Below are 27,845 nucleotides of genomic sequence, written 5' to 3' on the forward strand. Positions count from 1 at the left end.
GACTCCGTCACCAGAGCCTCGTTTCTTTTTTAAGTAGCGCACGAAAATGAGATTGATGTTGAGGTAAGGGATGCTTTTAAAGATATATCCAGCGGCTAAAATGTTTTGTAGCGCAACCTAATAGTAAATGGCCCCAATTGGACACGTTTCTGCCTGTTGCGGTAACCGAGCGGTCTGAGGCATGTACTGTCTTCGCTCGCTCGTAAGCCTTCATCGTGGGTTCGAATCCCACATAAGGCATGGGTGTTTGGTATATGTTTGTGTTGTCCTTTGTTTAGGTAGAGACCTTGCGACGAGCTGATCACCCGTCCAAGGAGTCCTACCGTCTGTAAAATGATCATGAAACTGTAAATCAAAGGCCAGGGTCCAAGGGGGCTGTACAGCCAGTGAAAAAAAAAGTGGACACGATCCTTTCGATGTTGTTGGAATAGTGGTAGCGCTCTAGACTTTTGTATTCGGAAGGTACTCGGTCCGAGACTTGACCGAGGCATCGGCTCTTTTGACTGAGGTTCTCGTCGTTTGCTTCAGTCCCTCCAGACAAATGCCGGGATGATGCCTCGATTAAGCCAGGACCGCTTCCTTACAAATTATTTTCATTTCATCTGTGACTCCCATTCGACGCTATGTAGGCAGTCTAGGTGCCAACAGCGTCGTAGAGTAAATCACAAAATAAAATGTACCACTTCATCCGGCAGCTTCCAGACAGAGTTAGTGGAGTCCCGTGGGACTCGGAATCAAGAATCGCTTTGCTGACGAGGGCCTGCAGCACCAGGTGTGACAGCGAAACGGCGATGCAACAGACGTAGAGCCCTGACATTGTCGAGGAAGAGGCCCCAATTCTAAACACGTACGAGTCTAGAAGAGGAAAAAACCCTTGATTGTAGATCTCGAAGAGACCCGTAGCCGAGAATGACTGTGCTGGCGAGGACCCTCAGCAATTTAACCGACCGACTGGCACTTACATCCACTTCCAGTCTTCTGTTTCCGTAAGTTTCACTTCAGTGATACCGTTCTCATCTGCTGGGTAGTCATTTTACGTTGGATACTGCTGGAATATCGGATGAGCAATCCAATACTACAGTGAAGACTCTTGGGGGTTGGGCGTTGGGCTGACATCGTTTTCTATTTTACGAAATATCCAGAATATGCACGTGCATCCAAGCGATGTAAATTGTTTCTCGTGATGAAAGAGGTGCACTAAACTTTTCGAGAAATAGTTTAGAATCATCACGCCGGCTGCGTTTCTAGCCATTTTTTGTTTATTTGGTGACGGTTTTCCAGCTGCAGGTGATATTTTGGCGAACAGAAACACGACTGGATGCTGAGTTGGAGATTACAAGTACTGTTCCAGAATTTTTTCAGGCGAGGCTTGGGTAACGTATGTAAAATTTTCCAGAATTGCAAGAATCGAGCCTGGATCTTTTAGAGCCTACGAAGCATGAATAGTGGGAAACGTACAGACGCCAGTCTGACCAGTACCCTCACGCTCCGAACATTGCTTACCACCGGAATATTGCACTCACACCAGCCAACACATCTCTGGTCAAGGGTTAATTCTGACAGATAAAAAGAAGTATGTAATGCGCGTTTTCTGAGCGGAGCTGCTGATAAAGAGCTTTTATTTGTTTATGTATGTATTTGGCGTTGTCACTATGTCAGACTGTTTAGTGTAGAATGGAATTTGTGGAATTTGAACGCATAATAAATCCAACAAATTAGTGGAAAATTGCGTTTCTTAATCGTTCTGTTTAACTACATAATGTGGCCGTGCCGTAGCTCAGGCCGGCTCGCCGGCTTCCCACCGCGGCGGTCCGGATTCGATCCCAGGTCAGGTCATATGGGATTTGTTTTGTACAAAGCGGCACTGGGGCAAGTTTTTCTCCTTGTGCTTAGGTTTGCCCTGCCAATTCTTATTCCACCGACTCCTGCACATTCATGATAATCTTATCATCCGGGTCTGGTTGGTACAGTTGACCAAATAGTGGCCGACGTACAAAGTGGACTCAGTCTCACCCCACCCCAAGAAAGTAACTCCATAATGTAGTCATGAAATGTCTAATGTTCATTACCATGTTCACAAAAGTCGGTTGTTGGATGATGCATAGACAGTTGAATGTAGTTAACACCCTTACACACCTATTATCTAAGACCTGTCCACTCCACCGAACGTCATGGCGAAATGTTTGAACACTTCGTGTTAAGATTTCCCTTTCCCCTTCACGAGATCGGTTCGCCTGATCAAGGAGTTTCTTGATTTCCCTGATGCTGTGACCGTGTCGTTACACATTGTTCCAAGTCATTGGCCTACAGTCCGACACTGTAGAAGAATTGAAAACGTCTTTAAGTAAACCAAACGTTTCTTTCCCATCTACTCTTAGGTCTACCAAAATGTGTTTGCGCTTGAAATTTTATCGATTAAACTTTTATGTGCATTTCGTATCTCTTTGCATGCTGATGGCCCAGCATGTTATACCTCTCGGTTTGTTTACCCCTGATAATTTAATGGCTGATCACAGTGGCCGCGCGGTCTAAGGCATGAACTGTCTATGTGCGTTTATTCTGTGTTTACGTTGTGCTGTGTGCATTTAGCGGCCTTGCGACGGGCTGATCCCCCATCCACGGAGTCCTACTGACAGTAGAAATGATTACGGAACTGAAGAAGAGGCAGGGGCCCAAAAAAGGTCTGTAGAGCCATTAATGAAAGAATGAATGATTGATTGATAATGACTTGGACACGGCTATGGAGTTCCTCGTTTTCGTGCCTTCTGTTCATCTGCCTTAAATCCTTGTATTCTCCTAAACAATTTGTTTTCGAAGACCCTAATATGTGGATACTTTAGTGTAAGTTCCGAAACGATGGTATCCCGAACAGTCGTGCAGTCAATCAGTCTTGAGCAATTTGCATTGTTTGTAGGGAGCTCGGCCCTGGCCTGGCCTAGCCTCGCCTAGTCTAGCATGGCAGCTTTAGCCCTTCCTACAACACAATCAATACACTGAGCAGCAGTAGCAGCAGCCGCCCGCGGGACAGAGATAGAGACGACTCAAATAACACCTGGTATGAAGCAGCATCAGGAACATGGGACGTGCATCTTGTTGTTACGTCTTAATATACTTACCGTAGTTGTAGGCTTATTCAAGGTAAAAGGCAAATCTGTCCCTGTAACAGGCGGTAGAGGCCCATAGGGTTGTGAGACGTCGAGGCTCCCACGTTTTCTAGACAGCCGGCCTTACTCTCCGGCCGCCTTTTACGCCCAGGAATATGTGACCTTATCGGGAATCGAACCCGCTACCTTCCGGTTTGTAGTATAGTACCTCAACAAACTACACCCCATCCAGATCCAGGGTACAGGGTGGGCCAGTTATGTGTTCTGCGGTCGTACCTCTGTGACTATGTCGCACTTTGTATGATGGCAGGGATCGGAAAGTTTGGTCGCCAGACATATTTTGGTCGCCAGAAGAAGGTGAACTGCTATTTTATGGCAGATTGCTGTGGATGGTTGTACCGTCATGAATTCGGTCTTGGGTATTTCTTCCGCACCAGATGTAAAGTGCTGTACGTCCATGAAGAGGATAAGAGGAGTTTCGTTTGTGAAAACGACGTGGACCTAGAAGGGATGATAATACTAAAGGGATCTGAGTGCGTGAACTGGATTCATGTGGCTGAGATTAGGGACCGGTTATGAGCTCCTTCGTCGCGCCAGTGAATCTACGTGAAGGTTAGGGCCGGTGTTATAATAGAAGAGTTTTCATGTACTGCCTTCTGCTCTCTTCGTTATTCTGCCATATTCCAGTCCACATGGGTCATCACAGGACATCCTGGAAAGAATTAATCGCCTACTTTCCTTTGATACGACATGGACCGTATAGAAAACGCGTTCACTAGTTCTTCTGTTGCTTGTATTAGTTGCCGCAGTAACGTTTTTAGCGAGCCGTTGGCTAGCAGCGGTAAGGGGATACACATACAGACACGGACTGGTGGGAGGAATTTGTGAAGTACGCCGTTTAGATGGGCTCATGTGCCGGGATATACATTCCAAGTTTCGTGAAGATTGGTTCAGGTATTCTAAAGTTAATGGGGGGGGGGGCGCAGACACAGACAGCGTGGCGATTTTGTAAGCCTACTTTATCTTTTAAAAATAAGGAAATCAGGCTGAAAATACGCCTGCTTCTATCCATGCGGCCATAGGGATTTTTAACTTGTGATTCTAGTGTTAGTGCTGTTAAAGGAGAATTGGAAATACAAGGCAAATCCTTGGGATTCCTGAAAGGCTCGATTCTAGGGATGAGTGCTTGAGATACTTCTTCCCCCGTACAGAGCCTGTACCAACACTATCTCGTCCCGGAAGCTAGGATATGGACTCAACTTCCGGCCGCATGATCTCTGCCGAGCTGCAGTTGTCGCTACTCCTGCAGCCACTAGGGCTCGTCCGCTGGTACTCATCAAGACTCCAGTCTCATGACCCAGGAAACCGAAATGTAAATCACGGAAGAAAACTTAAGGATAGACTGTTCCGGGCTGATATTCGAACCGAGCACCTCCTGGGTATGAGTCAGCGGCGTTTTCGCTGTGCCACCTCGTTCGGTGGGAAAGAAAACAGTAACATCAGCGTCAGAAGGGGGGGGGGGAATGATGACGTAGAGGAGAGAGAGCTTCCTGATGAGAAAGGGAGTATGCGGAGAGCGTACGTTGACCATTGATGTAGAAGAGGCTAAAATGAAATTCTTGGATACAGATCATGAAAGAAACCAAACCTCTGTAGCTTGAATGAAAGAACAATTGAATGTAACACTAAATGGAAAGAGAGCGGCGGCCACCGAAACAGAGGCACACAGGCGTTTAGATCATAAACCGTATGTGAATAAAATGGTTCTCTCTCTAGAACGAGTCGATAGAAATAGAAGTTAAAAACGCCAATTGGATCGGAACAGGTCATGCATCATGGTGATTTGTGTTTCGATTTTTCACGGATCAGGCCTCTGCCCTGTCCGATACAGAATTAACTCTGTGAAAATGAATCCGTAAGATCCATCGGTAGAACTCCGTGGTTGGGGGGATTGAACCATCTACAAGGCCTCTTCTCTGCCTACACAGGACAACGCAGTAAAAGAGAAACGCGCTGATATACATACGTGTACATGCTTCGAGCGGGTTTGGAATCAGTAGCGACCCAAGGTCATGTTAGTTTTTGAATGCGCGGTCCCCCGCGTGTTGTTGTTTAACGACGCTTTCACTATCAAGACTTCATAACGTGTATGATAGGATGATTGGTGGTGGTATGAGAATTGGTAGGGGAAACCGAAGTATTCGCAGAATATCTGCCCCAGTGCCACTTTATCCACCAGATATCCAACATGAAATGACCTGGGGCCGAACCCGGGTCGCTGCTGTGGGGGCCCCTTTGTAATTACGCAAGGGAACTTTATAGCTGATTTTGAGGTTGACGTAACGATGAATATGAGTTTTATCTTCTTGGATGTAACACCGTATAATCCAGTAGAAGTCCGCTTCCGTTTCGGAGGGACGTATCGCCTCCGTCATCACGGTGGAAGAGTAACCCGTGCACCAAAGGAAAGTCACTTGTATACTATATGCGTGGGCCCTAAAGCTGATGCGGACGTGATGGTCAGCCCAGCGCCGAGGGCCTGGAGTTGGTGGTAGCTTAAGCCGGTTGTGCACGCCAAGGTGAATGCACACGGATGGATGCTGGAGCCGCTGGCAGGAGGCTGTATTGTAACGTCTACCGTGATGTCACTCATAACTGTTGCAGTGATGTAGGAGGCCAGGCCACTGTGGTGTGTTCGAGAGAGTACTGAACGGGAGTCAGAAAGTACACTCCGCTGGAGTATTTGTAATAAACGTGTTTTTTTTTTATGGTTGCATACTTTCGTGAATTAATCAATGCATTTTGAAAAGTATACTAGAACGCCGATTATCGGAATTAATTAGTGACAGATGTGGTTCGGATAAGTGTATTAAGTCCCTATGCACGAAAACAATTATAATGTATTGTATAGTAATAAAAACAAAAAAAAACTTTATAAACTGGCGAGACGTGAACAATTAATAAATGTAATTATAAATTAACATTTTTCAGACGCTTTATTTAAAAAAAAAGCCAGTAATGATGATTGTTTAGCGGACTAAACTCGTTTTCGATCTCGGAAGCGTACCTTGGTTGCGGTGATTTGGATAATCGGTTTTTTTTTTCAGCCCCAATTTGGGCCTTGGTCTGCCTCCATGAAACTCTCCGTTTCACTTCGATTTACTAGATCTTAGACATTCGGTAGGACTCCTTGAGCGGGTGATCAGCTCGTCGCAAGGCCTACCTGTACACAAACACAAACGCGCGTACCCACACACTAGCACTGAACATCCATGCCTTGAGTGGGATTCAAATCCACGATCCCGGCTTGCGTGCCTTAGGGGGCCCATACACGTACGAGTCTGGCTCGCGAGTCCGACTCTGCTCAGGTTCCAATGAGCAAAACTCGTCCGTGTGTGGTAAAATTAATCCGAGCCCGGCTTCTCGCCGAGCCAGACTCGTACGTGTGTGGGCCGCCTTAGACCGCTCGGATACCGTGACCGGCAGTCGGCGTTTTACTGTATTTAAAATAAAAGTTGTGCATCTTAATGCCTTCGTTTTAAAGAAATGTAACAGATCTTGCGTACGATGAGCCATTTTTGAGAAATTGACTACTGTCTCGAACATGCCGTCTCCACAGAAAACAACGATTTGTTTTTACACTTCCAAGATATGTTACGCGTTAAGATTACCGCCTTCTGAGATGTGACGCCATGGTGATTGGGTAGATTTTTACTGACGTTACGGAGAAATATGCTGCCTCTCTATCTTATGGACGTAGGCGAACTGTCGCTCTACACGACACCACATCGCAGAAGACTACTACTGTTGTAACGACCTCAAACCCCAGTGCGTGTTAAATGCGCATCACTGGCGTTTCGGATTGGATATCGGATTTATTGACCACGTACAGGTCATAACTACAAAGAACTATAACAGTGCAGCTATTTCCACACTTTACAGTTCACTAGAGTTCACGTTAAGTCTTTTCCAGTCCCCGGTGTCTTCACTAATAGTTGCTTGATAACGGATTCTAACCGTGGCTATTCCTCTGCAGTATCTCCACTAGACATTTCCTGGTAACGGCTTCTAACAATGACTATTCCTTTGCAGTGTTTTCACTAGACGTTTCTCCTGGTAACTGCTTCTTACAGTGGCTGTTCCTCTGCTTCCGTGCTCAAGTCCCGTCCAGAACGGACTGCCAACCATCAAGTGACGTGGTTGCCCCAATTATCTTTTTTATAGCGTTTAGGCGCGGGCCATGTAGACAACACCGTCCATTCTCGTATGCTGTTTTTCATTGCCGTGGGGACGCGTTTACCGAGTCGTTGCCCAGAATCGGGTCTGGTATATCCGCCAATCACAGGATCGATGCATAGCAACGGTATTACGCGCTGTATCGTAATACAGTACACTTAGTGATGCTCCTGACCGTAATGCCGCCTGTCCTAACAGGTTTGTCGTCAGTTTTTGCAGTCAACAAATGTCAGGGTAGTGACTAGTAAGGCCACAGCCGCTTACTTTCTAACCCTTTCCGGTTCGTCATTCACCAGTCATCCTGCAATTCGACGCCATATAATCTGACGTGCTGGCAGCGTCGTTGAAGAAGCCATAAAATGAGACGACCTTCCAATACTTTTATAAAAAGTTCCGAGGCTTTAGTCCGCAAGCGAACTATACCGACCGAACGACCGCCGCTTGTCGGCGAGTGCCAACTTTAGCGAATAGAGGGTGTCGCGTGGTCAGCGCAACGAATCCCCACGGCCGTTAACTTCGGGTTTCTAGACTGGAGTGGCTACTATTCCAGTCAAGTAGCTCCTATCCTGAAGCAAATTCGTCAGCCACGGACATTAATACGAGCGGCTACTTACTGCTAATAAAGCCTCACAATACTGAATTGTGTTGAAATTTGAAGTTATCGCAGTGGAGTTCGATGCCGTGTAGTAGGCTGGTAGAAAGTTACCACATTTCGGAGGAACCTGCTGGTACCAGAGGACAGTAATCTTTATGGAGATCCTTTCATTGGGTTCGGAAGTTTGTTGGGGAGAATGTTTTCACCTGTGGGGGAGGAAGAGATAGGAGGCTGGAGAAATGAGTTTCATGTTTGTACTCCTCGCCATATATGATCAGTAGGAGGAAGATGGTGGTTGGGGCTTGTAGTACGCATGGGAAATAAACGCATACATTTTTATAGGAAAACGGAAAGAAAAAAGACCACTTACTTACTTACGGAGTTGAGCCCTTCTTGAGGAGAAGCCAAATCTGCAGCTACTCAAGAATTTCCCAGCATTTTATGGAACCCGAAGGTTCATTACCGTGTTCAAAAGAGCCCTCCATTGGTCCCTATCCTGAGCCAGATCAATCCAATCTCTTTAAGATAAGTTTTAATATTGTCTACCCACCTACGCCTTGGTCTTCCCGGTGGTCTCGTTCCTTCTGGCTTTCCCGCCATTATCCTATATGCATTCTTCTCGCCATTCGTTCTACGTGTCCTACTCATCTCATACTCTTTGACTTGATCATTCTAATTATACTTGGTCAAGAGTATGAGTTATGAAGCTCCTCATTTTGCAGCTTTCCCCAACCTCCCGTCACTTCGTCTTTGGTTCAAATATTCTCAACACCCTGTTCTCAGGCACCCTCAGTCTATGTTTCTACCTTAATGCCAGAGATTAGGTGAAAAGAGACCACGCGGAAGAAATATAGAATTACTTAAAATTCTTGGAATTTCTTGACTGGCTTAGCAGCTGTTAGCTTCTCAGGACTCTGCAGTATGCAGAAAGACAAACGCACAACCGCGGCCTTCATGGAATGCATTCACCTTGCTGCAAAGAACGCATATGACCTCTGTGGCCACTGTAAGGAGATGTTAATGTAGCAGTTTAAACAAACATGATGTTTATTGAACGCCAACGGTGGACGGAACGTGACTACTGGATCATGGTGTTTGGGAACCGAGACATATACGGTACGTGCTGACACCAGGCTGTGTGGTACACATTGTTACCGGCTAGCGTATATGTTGGGCGGCCAGGGTACTAAAGTGGTTCTAGAGCTCACCCGGCTTGCTCACTTGCTAATTGCTTGGCCCAGTGTTGGAGAGTGACGATGAGGCAGTATGTTCCTCCCGAAACGTCGTTGAATTTCCTTCGGGCTACTCGGAGTACATAGATGTGGGATAGCGGCTGGACTGCGGACTTGCCAGCAGAGGAATCAGTGTTCGATTTTGTCCGTTAAGGTCCAGGCCGGTTCTGGGTCCCACCCAGCCTTCTCTCCGGTGGGTATCCATGGCCATTTCCCCGGGGGATAGAGCGGCAATGGAGTGAAGCTAACCGCTCACCTCCAACTGGTGGCAAAGTAAAGAATGGTGGAGCAATACCTACATTCCCCCATACGTCTTCATGTAAAGTAAAAAGTAAAGGTATCCCAGTAACAGGCCGTGGAGGCCCACAGAGTTGTGAGATGTTGAGGTTCCCACATATTCTAGACAGTCGGCTCATAGATGGCGGCAAGGTTGTCAGCCTTACGCGCCGGCCGCCCTTTACCCCCAAGAATATTCCTGGTAGTCATTTCTGTTAGAGGCTGAGTCGACCCCAGGGCCATAGTGCAGCTGGAAGGATTAGGTAAATTGAAAAAAGAGTCCAGTGACCTCATCGAGACTTGAACCCGCGACCTTTCGGCCTGTAGCATAGTGCCTCAACCAACTACGCTACCGCGTGCCCCCCATACGTCTCCTTGTAGTGGTACTTAATTAGTTACGCCCAGGGACAACTTGACCGACAGGGTGTGCATCCCAGAAGGTGGGTCTCTTCATAGTTGACCACTGAGAGAAACTTCAATCCAAAATTGTAGTTTTCGTGTTTTGTACCTTTACCGATTTTGGGTGTTAGCGAGCTCGTTTTCTGTGGAGGAACGTGCCCCATTGTCTTTGTGTAATATTACTTAACTTCAAACAAAGTTGGGTGCCAGAGTAGCGTCCAATTGCCTTTCCATCAAACTTTAAGTAATGGCTGTTAAACTTGGAGACGCTGGCGAACTGGTGTCTTGGCTGCAGCAACGAAGTAAGTTTATATCTGTAATAAAAAGTTGGGTTATAGTAGTAGGGTTTTGTCAGACTTGCTTGGGCTTAAACACAGTAATGAAAGACGAGGAAAGTTTGCAAGCCTGACTGTATGCACCAGAACTTTATTCACATCTCAGGGACAGCAGATATAGCCTCCACGTTTTAGTAAGAACTGCAATTCTGTCGTAAAGGCCCTCGTTTCATATCTCGCCTGAGATACCGAGTGCCGTAAATGACTTTGTTTCGTGATATTTTCATTCGACCCAACGGTTGCTGGAACAGTACACGTATTGTCTTAATAAACAAACTCCGTGGCTTGAGTCCGCAACCGAACTATACCGAACGAGCGACCGCCGCTTGTCTGCGAAGTTAGTGCCAACTTTAGCGGATAGGGGGTGTCACGTGGTCAGCGCAGTGGACCCCCACAGCCGTTAATCTCGGTTTTCTAGACCGTGTTGTCTTAGTAGGTGTGTCTTTTTTTTTTCTGTAGCTGATGCACAGAGTGTCCTAGAAGGAAAGGTCACTATTCTTGGAAGTCATACTATGACCGATACTGTGACCTCCCAGAATATTAACCTTTCCTCTTGGGATACTCTGTATGTCAGTACAGCGATTGGGCTACAGGCTGGACTGTCTAGGAACCAGGGTTTGATTTGAGGTGGGGCCACACAGCTACCTTATCCACGCCGTACTGGTGGCCCTAGGCTTCTAGGAGGGTAGATAGGAAATGTGCTACGGTATTTGAATTGTGGGAAGAATAAGACAATGAGGAACCTTTGAGCAGCCACCATACGAGCCGATTGCCGAACCCAGGACACACGAATATCCTACATAATTGATACGGCGTCGTTATATAACCGTAAACGTCATTCTAAGTTTTTAAAGGCAACAGGATAACAGTTTAAAGTGTGTCACGAACGCGTAATAGTCGTTACATGTTACGATACGTGACATGCGCAGTAACAAATGTAATAATCACCATAATCACCACGGCCCAAAACCCACTCGGCTGCTCGGCCGTGATGAATGAAAACTGAAGGCCGTCGAGCGGAGGGAAGGAGGAATTGTAATTTATTCCTTAAGTTTCCCTGCCTCGTTACTTTGTTTTTATTTCTACAGAAATCTGGAACTGCACATTTCAGCAGTAAATGGTGCCTTGTGTGCTTGTGGTGTGAGAGACAGCGGAACAATGGCGTGGGCTGGCGGGGCTTTTCTTGTGGAAAAATGACCGTCCGGCGAGTAGAGAAAACTGAGTGAGTCAACATTTGTTGACCCCCTCTGATAATCCCGATTTTGCGGTCTCAGTGAAAAATGAAGTTATGCATTTGTGAGTGCTTGTCTCTATGCCCCTCATATTAACGTCAGAATATCTGTGGGGTAATGTTAGGTTGCGTGTGAGAAACGCGACACGGCTGCGATGTGAATTGTGTTCCGCATTCGCAAGGAGCACCACCGTTGGACAAAATAGACGCGTGGCTTGTCATTCAGGAAGTCCCAGAATAGTGTTAACTACATTGCGGCTATTTTCTCTTCCGCTCTTCGGCGTTGTAGATCGCATTTGAGCGCTAATGGTGAGAGTTTTATACATCTCTTGCGGGGCCGGAAGAGCGCAGTCGGTATAGCGACTGGCTGCGGGCTGGACGACCGAGGGGTCAGAGTTCGAGTCCCGGTAGGGGCAAGATTTTTCACTTCCCTCTGTCTGTTCTTGGGCCCACCCAACCTCCAATCCAGTAGGTACCGGGGGGTAAAGCGTCCTGAACGTGAAGCTTATATCACTCACCACCTACTAGTGGCGATGTCAAGAATGCGCAGTTCATGGCGTAGTGCTTAAATAAGTTAAGCGCAGGGACAACTTTACCTTTTTTTTTAACTTTACCTTATACGAGGGTCGTACTGAAAGTCATGAGCAACAATTTTTTTGTAAAGTAACATGGTTTATTATTGACGAACCAAATACACCATCTCAATCTACAGACCTTTCTTTATTTTTCCACATAATTGCCACTTCTTTGTACACATTACTCCCAGCGTTCTGGGAGTTTGAAAATTCCCTTTCTGTAAAATTCCGTTCCAGCAATCCGAAGACACTGACGCACTGCTCTCTGAATTGCCTCCCTTGTCTCAAAACGTTGTCGACGCAGCTGATCTTTCGCAATTCCGAAAAGATGGTAGTGGGAGGTTGCCAGATCAGGGCTATAAGAGGGATGTGGAAGAACTTCCCACCCCATCTTTGCAATTGCTTCCAATGTGTGAGGCGAACGGAGTGGGGACGAGCGTTGTCATGCAGGATAATGATGATGTTTCGTCCCGGACGTTTATCGCGCACTGGATGACGGAGCTTGTGNCAGCAGTTCTGAGGTGATGGCTTTTCGCTGACCTTTGTGGTCTTTGGTCAATAACTGCGGGACCCAATGAGCACAAACTTTCCTACAGTCCAAGCTTTCAATCATCTCCTGTACTGCACTGTGCCCTATTCCAAGTTTTCGGGCTATTGTGTCCACAGTCACACGCCTGTCATCTTAAATGATCTCATCCACTCTTTCCTTGTTGCGTTCAGTTGAGGCTGTTCGAGGACAACCGCTCCGAGGCTCATCTTCGATGCTGATGTTCCCATCTTTAAAATGTATCACCCATCTTCGGACACTGCTCGCACCCATTCACACACTTCCATAAGCACACTGAAGTCTCTTGAATTTCTGCAGCAGGGATTTCCTCTTTCACAAGAAATTCGATGACAGCGCGCTGGCGAAACACATATCGTTGTCGGCCATTTTGTTAGGAGTGATACTGGTCACATGATGCAAGCTATTGACGTCACAAGACACTCAAGGTTAACACAACAGCTGGTTCCACCTACCACCGTACTCTCTTTCGTCTGCTGTTCCCAGGTTGCATGCAAAAAGTTGCTCATGACTTTCGGTACGACCTGCGTAACAATAGTTGGGACTTCTATGCTGCTATTTTTGCTTGCTGCTGTAATTTTCTGCTATTACCGTGCTGTAGAGAAAGGCACAGAAAGGATGGGGCCCAAGGCAGTATTTCGTGAACATATTTGGGTTGTCTTCCAAGAAGTTAAAGATAATTGTTTCGTGGACATTGTGTATTTTCAAATGAGACGTTTTGGTGCTGAATAACGATTGAAATTTGTGTGTTGACTAGTGAAGTGTGGACCTCTTTGTCCGCCCGCTTGGGCACTTATCAGCTGTTTATCGTACTGTGTCGCAGCTTTTCCACGTAGTGACGCACAGAAACACGATTCAGTATCTTATTTATGTGTTTTTTTTTTGTGGACTACGTACATTTCATCGAGATTTCTAACATTAACGCCGGAAGTGCCTGCTTTTAATCCCTTCAATGCCACACCGTCATTTTAGGGCAGTCCAAACCGGCTCTTCGACCCACCCAGCCTCCAGTCTAGTGGGTACCGCGGATCTTTCCCCCCGGATTGAAGCTGTAGGGGCGTGAAGCTGTACATTCCCTCATTCATATCCGTGGCTTTGTACTTAAATGAACATTATTTATCTATGGCTCTACAGCCCATTGTTGGACCTTGGCCTTTTTTTCAGTTTCTTATATTTTTACACAGTCGGTAGGACACCTTGGGCGGGGTATGAGCCCGTCGCAAGGCTGTTGCCTGCACACAGGACAGCACAGACATCCATGCCTCGAGTTGGATTCGAACCTACGATCCCAAATTTCGAGCGAGCGAAGCTTAGACCGCGCGGCCACTGTGATCGGCACTTAATTGAACGCGGGAGCAATATTTTTGCATGTTTAAAATACTGGAACCCAAAATGAAGCACGTCTTTATCAGAATGATGCGTTCTTGTCTGTTCAGTTAATACCCATTTAATAGGGTTCTTTGATTGCGGGGTCCGATCTCCATTTTACGTATCATGTGGCCTGTATCTGTGGGGCGAGCTAGATGTGCTGGAGTAGTTGCCCGTCCGGCGAATATTGAGTCGGTAAAGTGATGATTTGGTGATTGGAATACAGGGGTTCGCTCCCCATTTATGGTGCAGGTTTTAGCGCACATTCCTTAGTTTGAAAAAAAATAAAAGGTTTATGACCGCCTCTGTAGTCTAGTGGTCAGAATTCCTGGCTACAGATCCAGAGGTCCCGGGTTCGATTCCCGGCTCTAACAGATTTTCTGTGAAGTAGTGGGTCTGGAACGGGGTCCACTCACCCTCGTGAGGATTACTGACGAGCTACTTGAATGGAAAACTAGCGGCTCCGGTCTAGAAAACCGAAATATTAACGGCCGTGGGGACTAAAACCACGGTGTTTTTATGGGATCATCTTTCTATCTATGTCTGTCCATCTATCTCCCCCCAGTTATTTTAGGCTTATGAAATCGCGTTGCTGTCTGTATGCCCCCATTTTTTTTTCCAAAGAGATGCGTGTCATCGAGCGAAAGTAAGCGGTTCTTCCCAGAACTTGTTATTATGAAATGGATACTTGACGCCCCTCTCCCGCTTAAAAAGCGTCGTGAAGCTGACAAATAGCGTGTCTTCATGCTCAGTTTTAACGAGTCTTCACGTAGAAAGGATTAAGAAATGCCATTGTGTTCCCCCTTGTTTGTCTCGCATATTAGCATTCATGTTTGGGTCTTTAAGGTCGTGGTGTGCTGCAACTTTCCACATATTATTACAGTTTGATACAGAAAGGGTGCAACAGTGTTATTTAATATTTTCCCAGGGGGTAAAGAAAGTTTCTTTTATCTATAGTTGTGTGAATTAGGGGTGTGGGGTAGTTTAGACTTCGAGGTGGTACTAAGCAACATTACATTTTGAGAGTTTTAGAGTTAGAGCAGTTTTTTTTCACCCTCCTTTAAACTTTGGTAACACAAACTTTTAGTTTCAACTTCCCTTCTCTCTGCCCCCTTCTCCCGCTTCTACATTGCTCTTCTCTTTTCTGCTTCGAACTTCACTTTGTAGTTTCAGACTTCCTCTTCTAGTCCCCCTCAAAAGACTTTACAACAGCTATAACCCGTGTCAAAAACATTACCCCCTTCTTGATCAGGTTGAATTATCAAATGACTTACGGAGCTGAGCCCATCTTGAGGAGAAGCGAAATCTGCAGTTACTCAAGAATTTCCCAGCATTTTATGGAACCCGAAGGTTCATTACCGTGTTCACAGGAGCCCTCCACTGGTCCCTATCCTGAGCCAGATCAAGCCAATCCATACCATCGCATCCTGCCCCTCTAAGATCCATTTTAATATTGTCCACCACCTACGCCTTGGTCTTCCCAGTGGTCTCTTTCCTTGTGGCTTTCCCACCAATATCCTATATCCATTCCTCGTCTCACCCATTCGTGGTGCATGCCCTGCCCACCTCATCCTCCTTGACTTGATCATTCTAATTTATCAAATGACTTCTTGTGTGTAGTGACTAGACTACGGGCCGGACGACCAGAGAATCGGGGTTCGATTCATGGCGGGGAAATTATTTTCTTCACCGTAGTATTCACACCTGCTTTGGGGCCCACGGTATCGACTGGTATGGCGACCGCTTCGTGAGACTGAGCACCCCCCCCCCCATCAAATGCCCAGGTCAAGAACCCGAAGAGTTGTACCTGTTCTGTTTAATATGCGTGCGTTTATGGCGTGGTGCTTGTTCTATTCAATGCGCGTGCGTTTATGGCGTGGTGCTTGTTCTATTCAATGCGCGTGCGTTTATGGCGTGGTGCTTGTTCTATTCAATGCGCGTGCGTTTATGGCGTGGTGCTTGTTCTATTCAATGCGCGTGCGTTTATGGCGTGGTGCTTGTTCTATTCAATGCGCGTGCGTTTATGGCGTGGTGCTTGTTCTATTCAATGCGCGTGCGTTTATGGCGTGGTGCTTGTTCTATTCAATGCGCGTGCGTTTATGGCGTGGTGCTTGTTCTATTCAATGCGCGTGCGTTTATGGCGTGGTGCTTGTTCTATTCAATGCGCGTGCGTTTATGGCGTGGTGCTTGTTCTATTCAATGCGCGTGCGTTTATGGCGTGGTGCTTGTTCTATTCAATGCGCGTGCGTTTATGGCGTGGTGCTTGTTCTATTCAATGCGCGTGCGTTTATGGCGTGGTGCTTGTTCTATTCAATGCGCGTGCGTTTATGGCGTGGTGCTTGTTCTATTCAATGCGCGTGCGTTTATGGCGTGGTGCTTGTTCTATTCAATGCGCGTGCGTTTATGGCGTGGTGCTTGTTCTATTCAATGCGCGTGCGTTTATGGCGTGGTGCTTGTTTTAATCTGAGGGACACCTTTGCCTTTTACTTTATATATATATATACACAATAGAACTTGGTTATAACGTCATCAAAGGGACCTAAAAATAGTGTCGTTATAAACGAATGTCGTTGTAACCGAAATGGGCACTTCCACAGTAGCCTTATGTTAGTCACGTAAAAATCTACCAAAAACCGAGTTAAAATGTTGCATTTTTTAGTGAAATACGTAGTTAAGTACAGACTAACGTAACATTAACGTGGAATTGCCCAAATGTGTAATATCAAAGACATATTACAGCGCTTTTCACTGACAATACACACAATATTTCACGAATCACTTTAACTTTCTCTTCAATGCTTAAAACTTTCCTTTTCATTGCCATGTTTTCGCTACTGCACTTCTCTGGGTTTAGGCAGGAACACTATAGGGTAAGTAGACAATGTGAGGTCCTGTTAGACGAGATTCTAGGAAAGGAATGCAGTTAACAACCTGCCGCGTCCTCTTGCACTATTCACGCAGTCCCACCCCACACCCTTGTTTTCGCATAAAACCCACGCTCCTCTTGCAGCCCGCGGTCGTATTCTTCCAGGACAGTCACGTCAGCAAGTAGAGAAAGTGAGGGTGGGCAGACACATCGAACTTTCCCACGATATCAGAGAAATTCAGGAATGAAAATGACGTTACATACGAGGTTGATGCATTTGTGCATGTCGTACTAAGCAAGGTATAAAAACAGTTGCTTTATGAGGAATTAGTTCGTACCATTGAATATTTGACGCAATAGACAAGGTGTCGCAGAAACCGATGTTGCTATAACCAAGTTTTACTGTATATGTGTGTGTGTAAATTGTAGATTGTAAATTGTCTTAACTGGTTAGTGTGGCTTTCATAGCGATGATACTGCGTACAGAGTCCTTAGTTCTTGAGAATTGTTTTCTTACTCAGGTGGTCAATAATTTCACTACTTGCATATGTAATTTTCTCTTTCCCTGTCCGGGGCCATTTGAAGACAGTACACACCTTCAGTAGTTTTGTCTTGTTTGAAGTTTTCCTGCCTTCACTGTTTATGACTCATCTTTATGCGTGCTACGTGTCCCACTAATCGCACATCCATCACCTAGGAGAATTCCGTAATTCATCATTTCGTGACATTATTATTATTATTGTTATTATTATTATTATTTACTACTCTTGTCATCACTACCCGCGGGGATTGTGACCGCGAAAGGGTGAGTTTCGAGGGTGAAGGCACATCCATCCTCAAGATATTACGCCTCGATGCTATGATGAAATGTGTCGAAATTATAAAAGGGAAATTTCGAAACTCCGAGATTCGGGTTTTGCTTTGTTTGACACGCACTTACGGCTTCCTGTTTGCATGCGCATAATAAAAGTTCTGTGGCGACAAATTTCAACCACACGTAAAATTTTCAAATACCAGTCGCTCTGGCAGGGAATGGCAAACGCGTGTATGACAGCTGCATGCATGTATATCAACAAATTCAAATTATATTCTCTGAATGTCAATATGTTAGTTTAATAGCAAGCTGCCAGAAACTCATTGCTGGTTTGAATACATAGTATTGGCGGGGGCTTTGAGTACGTTTGTTGTAGAGTGATTGTAGGTAAAAGAAAAAATCATGTCACACAATATTGAAATTACTACGGTGCAGTGTTTCTGTTCAAAGATAACTTACGTTACGTGTTTTTGTTTTGTAAACAAGTTCGGAGAAAACTGCACAATGAGGAGCTTCATAACTTGTACTCTTCTCCAAGTATAATTAGAATGATCAAGTCGAGGTTGAGGTGTGCAGGGTATGTACCACGAATGGGGGAGAAGATGAATTCTTATAGGATATTGGTGGGAAAGCCAGATGGAAAGAGACCACTGGTAAAACCAGGGCGTAGGTGAGTGGAGAGTATTAAAATGGATCTTAGAGTTATAGGATGGGATGGTATGGATTGGATTGATCTGGCTTAGGATATTGACCAGTGGAGGGCTCTTGTGAACACGGTAATGAACCTTCGAGTTCCATAAAATGCGGGGAAGTTTTTGAGTAGCTGCACAATTGGCAGCTTCTCAAGAAGGGCTCACCTGCATGAGTGAGTGAGACATGTTTTTGGAAGAAGAAATGGTGCACATTTATCGTCAGATGTGGATTCTAGATAATTCAGTTAGTAGTTACGGGCTGGCCAGGGCCGCGCCATAGCCCAAGCGGTTAGTCGCTGGCTTGCCACCGCGGCGGCCCGGGTTCGATCCCGGGTCTGGTCAAGTGGGATATGTGATGGACAAAGTGGCGCTGGGGCGAGTTTTCTTCGAGTACTTCGGTTTCCCCTGCCAGTCTTCATTCCACCATATTCTCCATCATCATAATCACCCGGGGGAGGTACAATAGGCCANACAACTCGCCGTAAAAATAAATTTGTTACGGATACTTGCAAGAAACCTCTGACCTGGACTGATCCTCTGGATAAACGGACCAGTGAGAAGACCAAGACGTAAGTGGGTGGACAACAATAAAATGTATCTTAGAGACATAGGATAGGATGGTATGGATTGGATTGATCTAGCCCAGGATAGAGGCCAGTGGAGGGCTCTTGTGAACACGGTAATGAACCTTCGGGTTCCATGAAATGCTGGGAAATTCTTGAGTAACTGCAGATTTGGCTTCTGCTCAAGAAGGGCTCAGCTCCATAACTATGTTACGAGCTGGAAGGCCGGGCTTCAGTACCCAGTAAGGGGCCTTTTTTTTTTGGCTCTGCTTCAACTGGGATCTTATGCGTTGGGTACCGGAGGCTCTCTCTCCCTGCAGTCAAAGCAGCCGGTGCGTGAGGCTGAACTTTCCCCTGTACTCCAGTACGAAGTGTAGTTCCTTTGCAAACTTTGCCAGAGTGGGCGTATGTTTTTATTCCGATAGTACATGTGTATCTGTGTTAAGCATCAGTTTGTGTTTGGGGGGGGTGGAAGAAAGTTGCAGAAAGTGTGTGCGCAGGAGAAGGGCGTCAGGACTCGGTCGAAGTGGAATTGGGAGTCTCCACGTCTGTTTCCAGCCAGGCACAAACCGAAGGTTTGCGTTGCCATGGCAACCAACTGGAAGTTTTGTACTACCGTCTTGCAAACACATTTATTTGCTCCCGACGTGACGTACTCCGTGATTCTTCACTTAAATTATGACTGCGACGTTCCAATAATCCTGTCTAGTTACGAGAAGTGTAATGCGGGAGTGTTCGACGTTTAAATCATTTGAATGCAATTAATAACTTTTATACAGAGTGTTTCATAATGAATGCAAACATTCTTAGCCTTATAGTAAATTACTTTAATATAAGCATTGCAGATTTGTGTTTTGGCCGATCACAGTGGCCGCGCGGTCTAAGACATGAACAGTCTTCACCCGCCCTAACGGTGGGATCGTGGGTTCGAATCCCACTCAAGGCATGAGTGTTTGTGTTTACTCTGTGTTTGTATAGGTAGCGGCCTTGCGACGGACTGATCCCCCGTCCAAGGAGTCATAAAATGCAGTGGTTGCTATACGAGTATATGCCTTACGCGCCGGCTGCCCTTAACCTCCAGGAACGTTCCTGGTACTCCGTTAGAGGCTGAGGTTCTAGTTTATAAAATTGTTTTACATAGCAAGGAACCTGTTTTATAAGGGGAACATAAGTGCATTGAAATCAAGGAGTCTTCAGTGGGTAAGACACTGGCTGGGGTGGGTGGTTGTTTATTTTACAACGCTTTCAGTATCAGACTGAATGATATGACAGTAGATGAATGATTTGGAAGGAAGTAGTTGTGGGTTAATTGAGGTGCTGTCCTGGCATTTATCTGGGGGTACTGAGAACCCCCCCTCCCCAAAAAATACCTTGATCATGGTAGCCAGTGCCTCATCCATGATTGAAACTGAGCACCTGCTTAATATAAGACTAGAACGTTTCCAATAGACTAACTTGTTCTGTAAGCACAATAGAACACTGTAGGTCGCGGTGCATGGGCCGAGAAGGCTTGTTCTCTGGTAGGATGGGCGAACACATGTACTTGGAACACCAAGAAGAGGGGGTGGGAAACGTCATCATTATAGGGATGTATATTGTTGGAATTGGAGGCGAAGGTAATTGTATCCAGTTTTGAGGGGGTTTTTTTTGGTGACATATCTTAAACCATTGGAGTCCATATATGAAACAACATTGCTACCCTATTTCCATACTGTTTTTTTTGCGTGCACAGTATGTATACAAAATAAATGTACTGGATTTATCAAAATTTTTTACTCTACTGTTGTCATCCCTCATGAAGCAGGTGACGTTTCATGACTGTTAATGTTCCTAAGGTTCACCTGGTCTGGCAGACATACACAGGCTGCAAAACATGGCAGTAGTTATACTGATATATTTGGATCTTCCTGTTTGTTTTTTTACTTCTGTTTGGTTAAAGGTAAATTTGTTTCTGTGCCAAACCAATTAAGCACTACACCATGGGAGTATGTGGGGGAGAGGATGTATAGATCCACATTTTCTTGATCTCAGCACTAACTGGAGGTGAGTGGTCAGCTCCACACCCCTGGCTCTACCCCAGGGATTGAGCCCGTGGTACCCATTGACAGGAGGCTGTGTGGCCCCCGTCACTGGTCTGAACAACATGGAGAAGAGAAAACTCTTGACCCTGCAGGAACTTGATCATCCAGCTCATAGCCAGTCCCTATACCGACTATGCTGTCTTGGCTCCCTTCTCACTGTTGGTTGAAGTTGACTTTTCAAACAAATTGTAACACCAATTTTTCTTTTTCTTCAGGTGGCCCGGCCAGGACTTCGTGATGAAGCCGAAAGTGTGCTGGGAAGTGTAACCTGAAGCCCTCTTCACCTGAAGAACAAGATTTTGTTGAAAAACAAATCAGCAACAGTGCTCTTGGTTTTTCTTTAATGCTAATTGTATTACAATCTGCCACAACGGCTTAGCTAGGAAAGTTGTAGTGTGAGTGAGAGAGATTTTTCTCCCTCCTTTGAAAACTATCAGAACATTTTTTAACCACCGCACCGATGGACAAACGGAAGATGTTGTCGAAACGTCCTCGCATCGATAACCTGCGTGGCCCCATTGCTAATGGTCCCATGCAGGCTAGACCTTTGGTGGCATTACTTGATGGACGGGATTGTTCCATAGAGATGCCCATTTTAAAAGATGTGGCCACAGTTGCCTTTTGTGATGCACAGTCCACATCAGAAATACATGAAAAGGTGAGGATTGGTACTTTTATTGATGGTAATGATTGTATGGTGATTTATGGATAGGTTATATATCATTGTTATCACCATTTTTTAATGTGATATGAATGCCAAGACTGGTGTAAGTTGTTGACGAGGAGAAGGTATTATGTTTGTGATGCTTGTTGACACATTATACTGCAGCTACATTGGACATAACAGTGTATTTGGTGTGTTCATGGTTTGACATTACTCAAATCATGAGGTAAATTGTCAATATGCTGACAAACACATGTATGTATATATGTTTGTATATTGTTGCATTGGTTAGCATTAAGGGAATGCTCGACTCTTTGATTGCTATGAATGAGATAACTTGAAACTACTCATCCTTCCCTTTGGTTTACATGGTGTGTGATAATATTAGTAAATGGAAACTAGCCTGCTGTCTGTTGACAATTTTAGTTAAGTATTTGGAACTCTGCACCCTGAAACCATGAATTTCCCAAAATTATAAAACAAAAGAATGTTGTGTTGTGCTGGAAATGTGTATCAGTGCAGAGAGGTTTAAGTGTCTTAGGCTTTTAGTCTCCTGTGGCTGCCAGTATGAAAAAAATAAATCAGTAAATGTGTGCTTGGAGAGGATTAACGCTCTAACACCGTGAAACATTTTTATAAGCATTGGTTGCATGAGCAGCAGATTTTTACCAGAATGACATTCTTTAAGTGGAGTAGATACATATCCTTAGAAATTTCTCTACAAGATGTTGAAAGACTGAATATATGTATAGAAGGCCATGGTAAAGCAAATAAAGAAGTTAGCTCCAAGGTGAGTGAACATACCCTTCATGCATTAATTGAAACAAGAAAGTATCACAGAATTGTATATGTGTACTTATGGATGTGAATGGGACACACTTTGTATAGTCATTGGTGTACAAGCACAGTATTCGAACAGATGCCTGGGATACTAGGACTACATTTACAAAAGACTAAAATTTATACCAGATGGCCGTTTGAAGTTTTGTGCTGTTGATGTAAATGTGTAGCAGGGTATACGAGCATAGTTGATATCCAGATTCACTGGAGCACCTATAGCTGAGGCGTTACTACACTGTGAAATGTAACTTTGGATTCAAAATAGTGCAATAAAACATAAGTGTTTGTGTCATTATTGCAGGTGTGCATGTTATGATGCTGATTACTGCTATTAGTATTGGCAGCATAAACAGTAAAAATAAAAATATCACTCAGTGTAATGACAACATTTCACTGTGAAGGTGGGAGTAAACTCAACTTTCAGAATATATGAACAAAAATATACCTCACATTGGACGGTGTCTAATAATATCATACAGTTCATGGTGTTGCTTGAAATTTTCTGTAACATTACGTTTGACATTAAGTCTTTTGCACTGTCTTTCTGTTAATATTTCCAAATATAGCAGCTTGAAAACAGTCTTAAGTTTTGTACCAAGACAGGATTTATTGTCATCCTGTCAGTAATGGGAAGACCAGAATTGGGACAACTGAGGATTGTAAAGGACAGTTCTTTTTATTTCATGTGTAATGACACTCATTAGGAATAGTTGCATTTTGCAAAAGTCGGTATTTTTATGTATTTGCATAGATGCAGAACTCTACAAAGATTGTGGGAACAAATAAAGTTTATTATTGTGACTCTGAATATTTTCTTAGCACAAAGTATATAAAATTAGTGTGGAATGGGAAATTCCATTTTTGCTATTGGAATCCACCCTAAATATTAAGGAGTGTGTTTAATTTTAGTGTGTATTGATCAGCACCTTATTTTGTATGAAACCCAAATTTAATTTATGACATTTCTCAAAGCGTTTTCCATCATTAAAAAGGTTGCTGCACCGTAAAATATGTTGACCTCATCAAAGATTCACAACTTTTGTTTGAGACTTTTTCTTTATATGGTGAATATTTAATTAAAAACAAAATTTTGAACTACAGAGATTACTTTTGCAGAAATAGAACTACGTCTGCAATAAATGAACATCAGAGCAACTGGGATGTGCAAAATAATATTAAGTACAATTATAAAAGACAAGTCCGTCCAGTGTGACTATAAACAGCACAGCGGGCCAAGAAATCATAATGGACTATATTAAGAATCTCCTTACTAGGCGGCACAACATTGGCCACCTAGAAGAGAGACAACAGGGATTATTGACACGAACCGTAAGGTTTATGAATTTTAATTTTGAACAAAGTTTTTAAAACTTTAAAACAATGTTAAATATTTCTACAACCAGTAAGGCTGCTGTGACTGATAGATGGAACATTGTGTACTTGGCAATACATGTGTAATTGATATGACAACTGTTGTGATAGTGGTTTCTAAAAAGTGTTTGGTGACTCTGAAAATGATCCAAATGGATCGAAACATGTAAGGCTAGTGAATCATAAAGTGAGAAAACTGAAGTAGTCACACTGGACGGACTTGTCTTTTATAATTGTAACTGTTAGTGTGACGGACCAAAAATGAAACAAATCAAATTCATATTAAATAATTTGGAAAATCTATGTGCTCAATTACATTACACACTTTCACCCTTTTTAATTTTAAAATAAATTCACACAGTACTAATTGAAGTAGTAGTGAGTTCATACTGTGGTCTTTGGGGTTGTGACATTGTGTATTGTGTTATTGTAGATGGATAATGTTTCGGAAGAACATGCTGTCTTAATTTCCACATTTCAACCCTGACAATGGAGGCAACATGTTCTGAAATATCAGTGTCCACCTACATGGTGTCACAACCCAGAAGACCACAATTTGAGCATCATGAAACCCGCAGAATATATACGTATATATATATAATAGTGGCGTGGTGCAAGACATCTTGCCAGCTCATTTTAGAAAGTAAATTGTATTTTCTTGAATTATGAACATGATCCCAAATGATAAGATATACAGGAAGAAGTCATATAGTTTTGTGTGCTTGAATAATTTCATTATTATGTGATTGGTTTTACAGTGGCTGTTATAGTTCCTGACCGCCTCTGTGATGTAGTGGTCAGAGTTCCTGGCTACAGATCCAGAGGTCTGGGTTCAATTCCCGGCTATACCAGGTTTTCCAAGAAGTAGTGGGTCTGGAATGGGGTCCACTTAGACTCGTGAGGGTAATTGAGGAGCTCTTTCAAGCAAATAGTGGCTCTGGTCTAGAAAACCGAGATTAACAGCCATGGGGATTTGTTGCTCTGACCACGCATCACCCTCTATCCACTAAAGTTGGCACTAACTTCACCGACAAGCGGCGGTCGCTCAGTCGGTATAGTTCTCTTGCAGTCTACAGGCCAGGGAGTTTTTTTTTTATATAGTTCCTGATTTATTTTCACCTTGCAGTGCACTTTTGTGGCATGAATGCATTTTAATAAATTGCCAACGTAGGAGGGCATGTAGATTGTTGAGGAACACGGTTTTTGCAGTGTGTTTCACTACATATATACATAAAGTATTTGAATTGAAATTGTAAGATTTGGTAAGATTTGTGTTGTATGTTGTGTAACGGATTTTTAAAGTGAGGTAAGATCTTTGAGAAAATTGACTGATTCTGCCTTGCACTGATTGTAGTTTAGTTGTGGTGTAGTTTAGTTGTTGGTTGTATTGAACCACTGAAGGCAGAGTTGTCCTTGTTCTTAATTAATCAAACACCACTCCATGAAGTTGCATGGGAAAGTGGAGGTATAATACAGCTCTGGCACTGAAGAGAAATGAATATTGATTCTCATCATCACTTTGCTCCCAGGGAAGTCGTATCTTGTACTTACTGGGCAGAGGTTGGGTGGACCCCAGAGCCAGTCTAGATGTTGTGGTGAACAGAGAAAAACATGAACCTAGTAGTGCTGGTGTGGGTGAACACCAAACAGAAATGAAACATGGTGAAAGACTAACAGGCATGAACTCCCCCAAAATGTTTTTCTGATATGTATTTTTATGAAAGTGCACATAAAATTGATGTGTGACAATAGTGCTATTGAGCATACTACATTTATGTAACAGAAGAGTGTGGAAGGCTTGAATTTTACTTTCCTGGGAGTTGTAGCAATGGCTGTAAAGGTCAGCACTCAGCAGGATGGATGTAGTCACAAGGAACTTGAGCATCAAGAACTCGCAGTGATAATGTACGAAAACACCACATAACTTAAGTGCTGTCACCTTTTGTAAATCTTGTTTTTCAGTCTGGATTCTTTGATGATAATTTGGCAATTTGTGTCTAAAAGTAATGAATCGAAAAGCATACATTGTTTTGCTTACACTTGTTTTGCCTCTGTGCAAGCAAGGAATGTGATGAGTATTAAGATCGCATTTGACAACTGACATTTCTTGAAAGCAGGTAATATCAGTAACAAATTCTGTTCTTAATATTCATATTTATTTTTAGCATGTTATAGGAAAGTACAGTAAATCCCTGCCCAGTGCAGATTCACTTATACAACAAAAATCTCAGTATTTGCTGAACAGACAAAATTTTAATTATGTAGGCTAACTCTGACCACTACTGCGTGACACTGCAATTCGGTCATCCTAATGTTGAGGTAAAGCATTGACTTCCTGTTCCCTATGGATGAAAGAGACACGAAGCTGTATTAATGAATATAATTGTTTTTATTGACAATGTAGACTTCTGTTAATGAAGCATACTTTTGGTGTATCAAGAGACAGCATGTGCTAATAGGATTACATGCAACTGATGCCAGTGTTCATTATGTAGGCCTTGTTGAAAGCCTCTTCCACAGTTTTCTATCATTTCTCAAGCACTCTTAGTACACTGTAAGCTTTCTCAGCTCCACCCCAAAGAAATGAAGCATAATTTTGAGCTAGAAGGCATTATAGTTTTTTTTGTATGTGTTCAGAAATTTGGGTTTCTTATTTCCATGCAGTTTTCAGTGCTTTCAGCAATCTGAACTTACAAACAGGCATGAAGCAAGTAGAAAGTTAACCTTTTGAAATACTTTTATTTTGACATCCAATGTACCAGGGTGCATAGTTTTACTTTAAAAATTCTGGACTTATGAAATGTTGCACTGGAACACAATTTTTTAAACAGTGGACTAAATTTGATGTACACAGTTTATTTGATAATATTATCAGCCTTTTTTTAAGCATTGGATTGAGAGTCTGACATGGTATGTTGGAATTAAGCCATGGTTCAGAAGTTTCCATAACACAAAAGAATGTCATTGTTCTAGAAACGGTTTGTTATGCCATCAGAAGAGTGTGTTGTGTTTATTGATGAAAATTTCTCGTGTTTGTGTCTTTACAGAATAAAAGCATCATTGTTCAGAACTGGAAACATAATATGCATTATAATGTTTCAGGTCCTAAATGAAGCTGTCGGAGCCCTCATGTGGCATACGATTATTCTCACAAAAGAAGATCTAGAGAAATTCAAGACATTGAGAATTATTGTCCGTATTGGTAGCGGAGTTGATAACATAGATGTTAAGGTAATGGGCATGTTCTGAAACGGTATGTAACATGTAGGCAGTGACATTGTAACAAATGAGCAGAAACACAGATCAAACCAAGTAATTTTGTAGGAGCTTACCATTGTTTTTGAATGAGACAGTATGCTCATCCAAAATGTATGTGAACTTCTACCAGACTTCACGGTTTTGCAACCCAGAAGATGGTGTTATTCATAGGTACCAATGTGAAAACCTAAAATCCAACATCTCATAGCCTTTACCATACTGTATCAAATATTATTATTAGGGCTCAGATTTTTATGACCTAAAAACTATAAATATATGCATGCACTTATGACCCAAAATTATGTCAAATATGACCTAAAAAGTGTAAAATATGACCTTAAATATTAAATGGGACATAAAATTTCACAATTTTAATTACAACTTTTACTAGAGTTTAAGAATAAAGATGATGAATATATGATAGTAGGTCCTACTTACCAAATTAGCCCTATTATGTTATGTATTATTAAGGAAAGAAAACTGATGGAATTTCGACATTTCGTACTGGATTAAACCATTCATTGTTTTCTTTTTAATACTGATATTTGCGTTCATATTTTAGACAAACACTGGTGCACATGGTATGAACACTAACTTAACTCTGTTATCTAAAAACACCATTTAAAAGAACACAAACTATTCACGTCTCAATTTTCACTGAGTTATTCACGTCTCAATTTTCACTGTTACAATTGCAATTTATAACTACATGCATTTTCAAATTTTCAAATTTGGAAGATCGCCGATTATCACTAAGGATAGTTTTGTATTTGGAAAAAC

At 43.4% G+C, this 27,845-nt stretch overlaps 1 protein-coding gene across 2 annotated transcripts in view; it reads left to right on the forward strand.

Moving 5' to 3' along the window:
• Positions 1-27,845, forward strand: part of LOC111873834 (C-terminal-binding protein) — a 96,402-nt gene that overhangs the window by 54,266 nt on the left and 14,291 nt on the right. The window contains exons 2-4 of one of the 2 annotated variants that reach the window (XM_023868841.2): positions 696-986; positions 21,148-21,590; positions 26,910-27,038. In XM_023868841.2, coding sequence (XP_023724609.1) covers positions 21,393-21,590; positions 26,910-27,038 — 327 coding nt within the window. In that variant the 5' untranslated portion in view covers positions 696-986; positions 21,148-21,392. The remainder of the gene's footprint in view (positions 1-695; positions 987-21,147; positions 21,591-26,909; positions 27,039-27,845) is intronic. The other variant, XM_023868840.2, reaches the window with a different exon arrangement.

The sequence above is a fragment of the Cryptotermes secundus genome, unplaced genomic scaffold, assembly GCF_002891405.2.
Source record: "Cryptotermes secundus unplaced genomic scaffold, Csec_1.0 scaffold215, whole genome shotgun sequence".
Taxonomy (NCBI): domain Eukaryota; kingdom Metazoa; phylum Arthropoda; class Insecta; order Blattodea; family Kalotermitidae; genus Cryptotermes; species Cryptotermes secundus.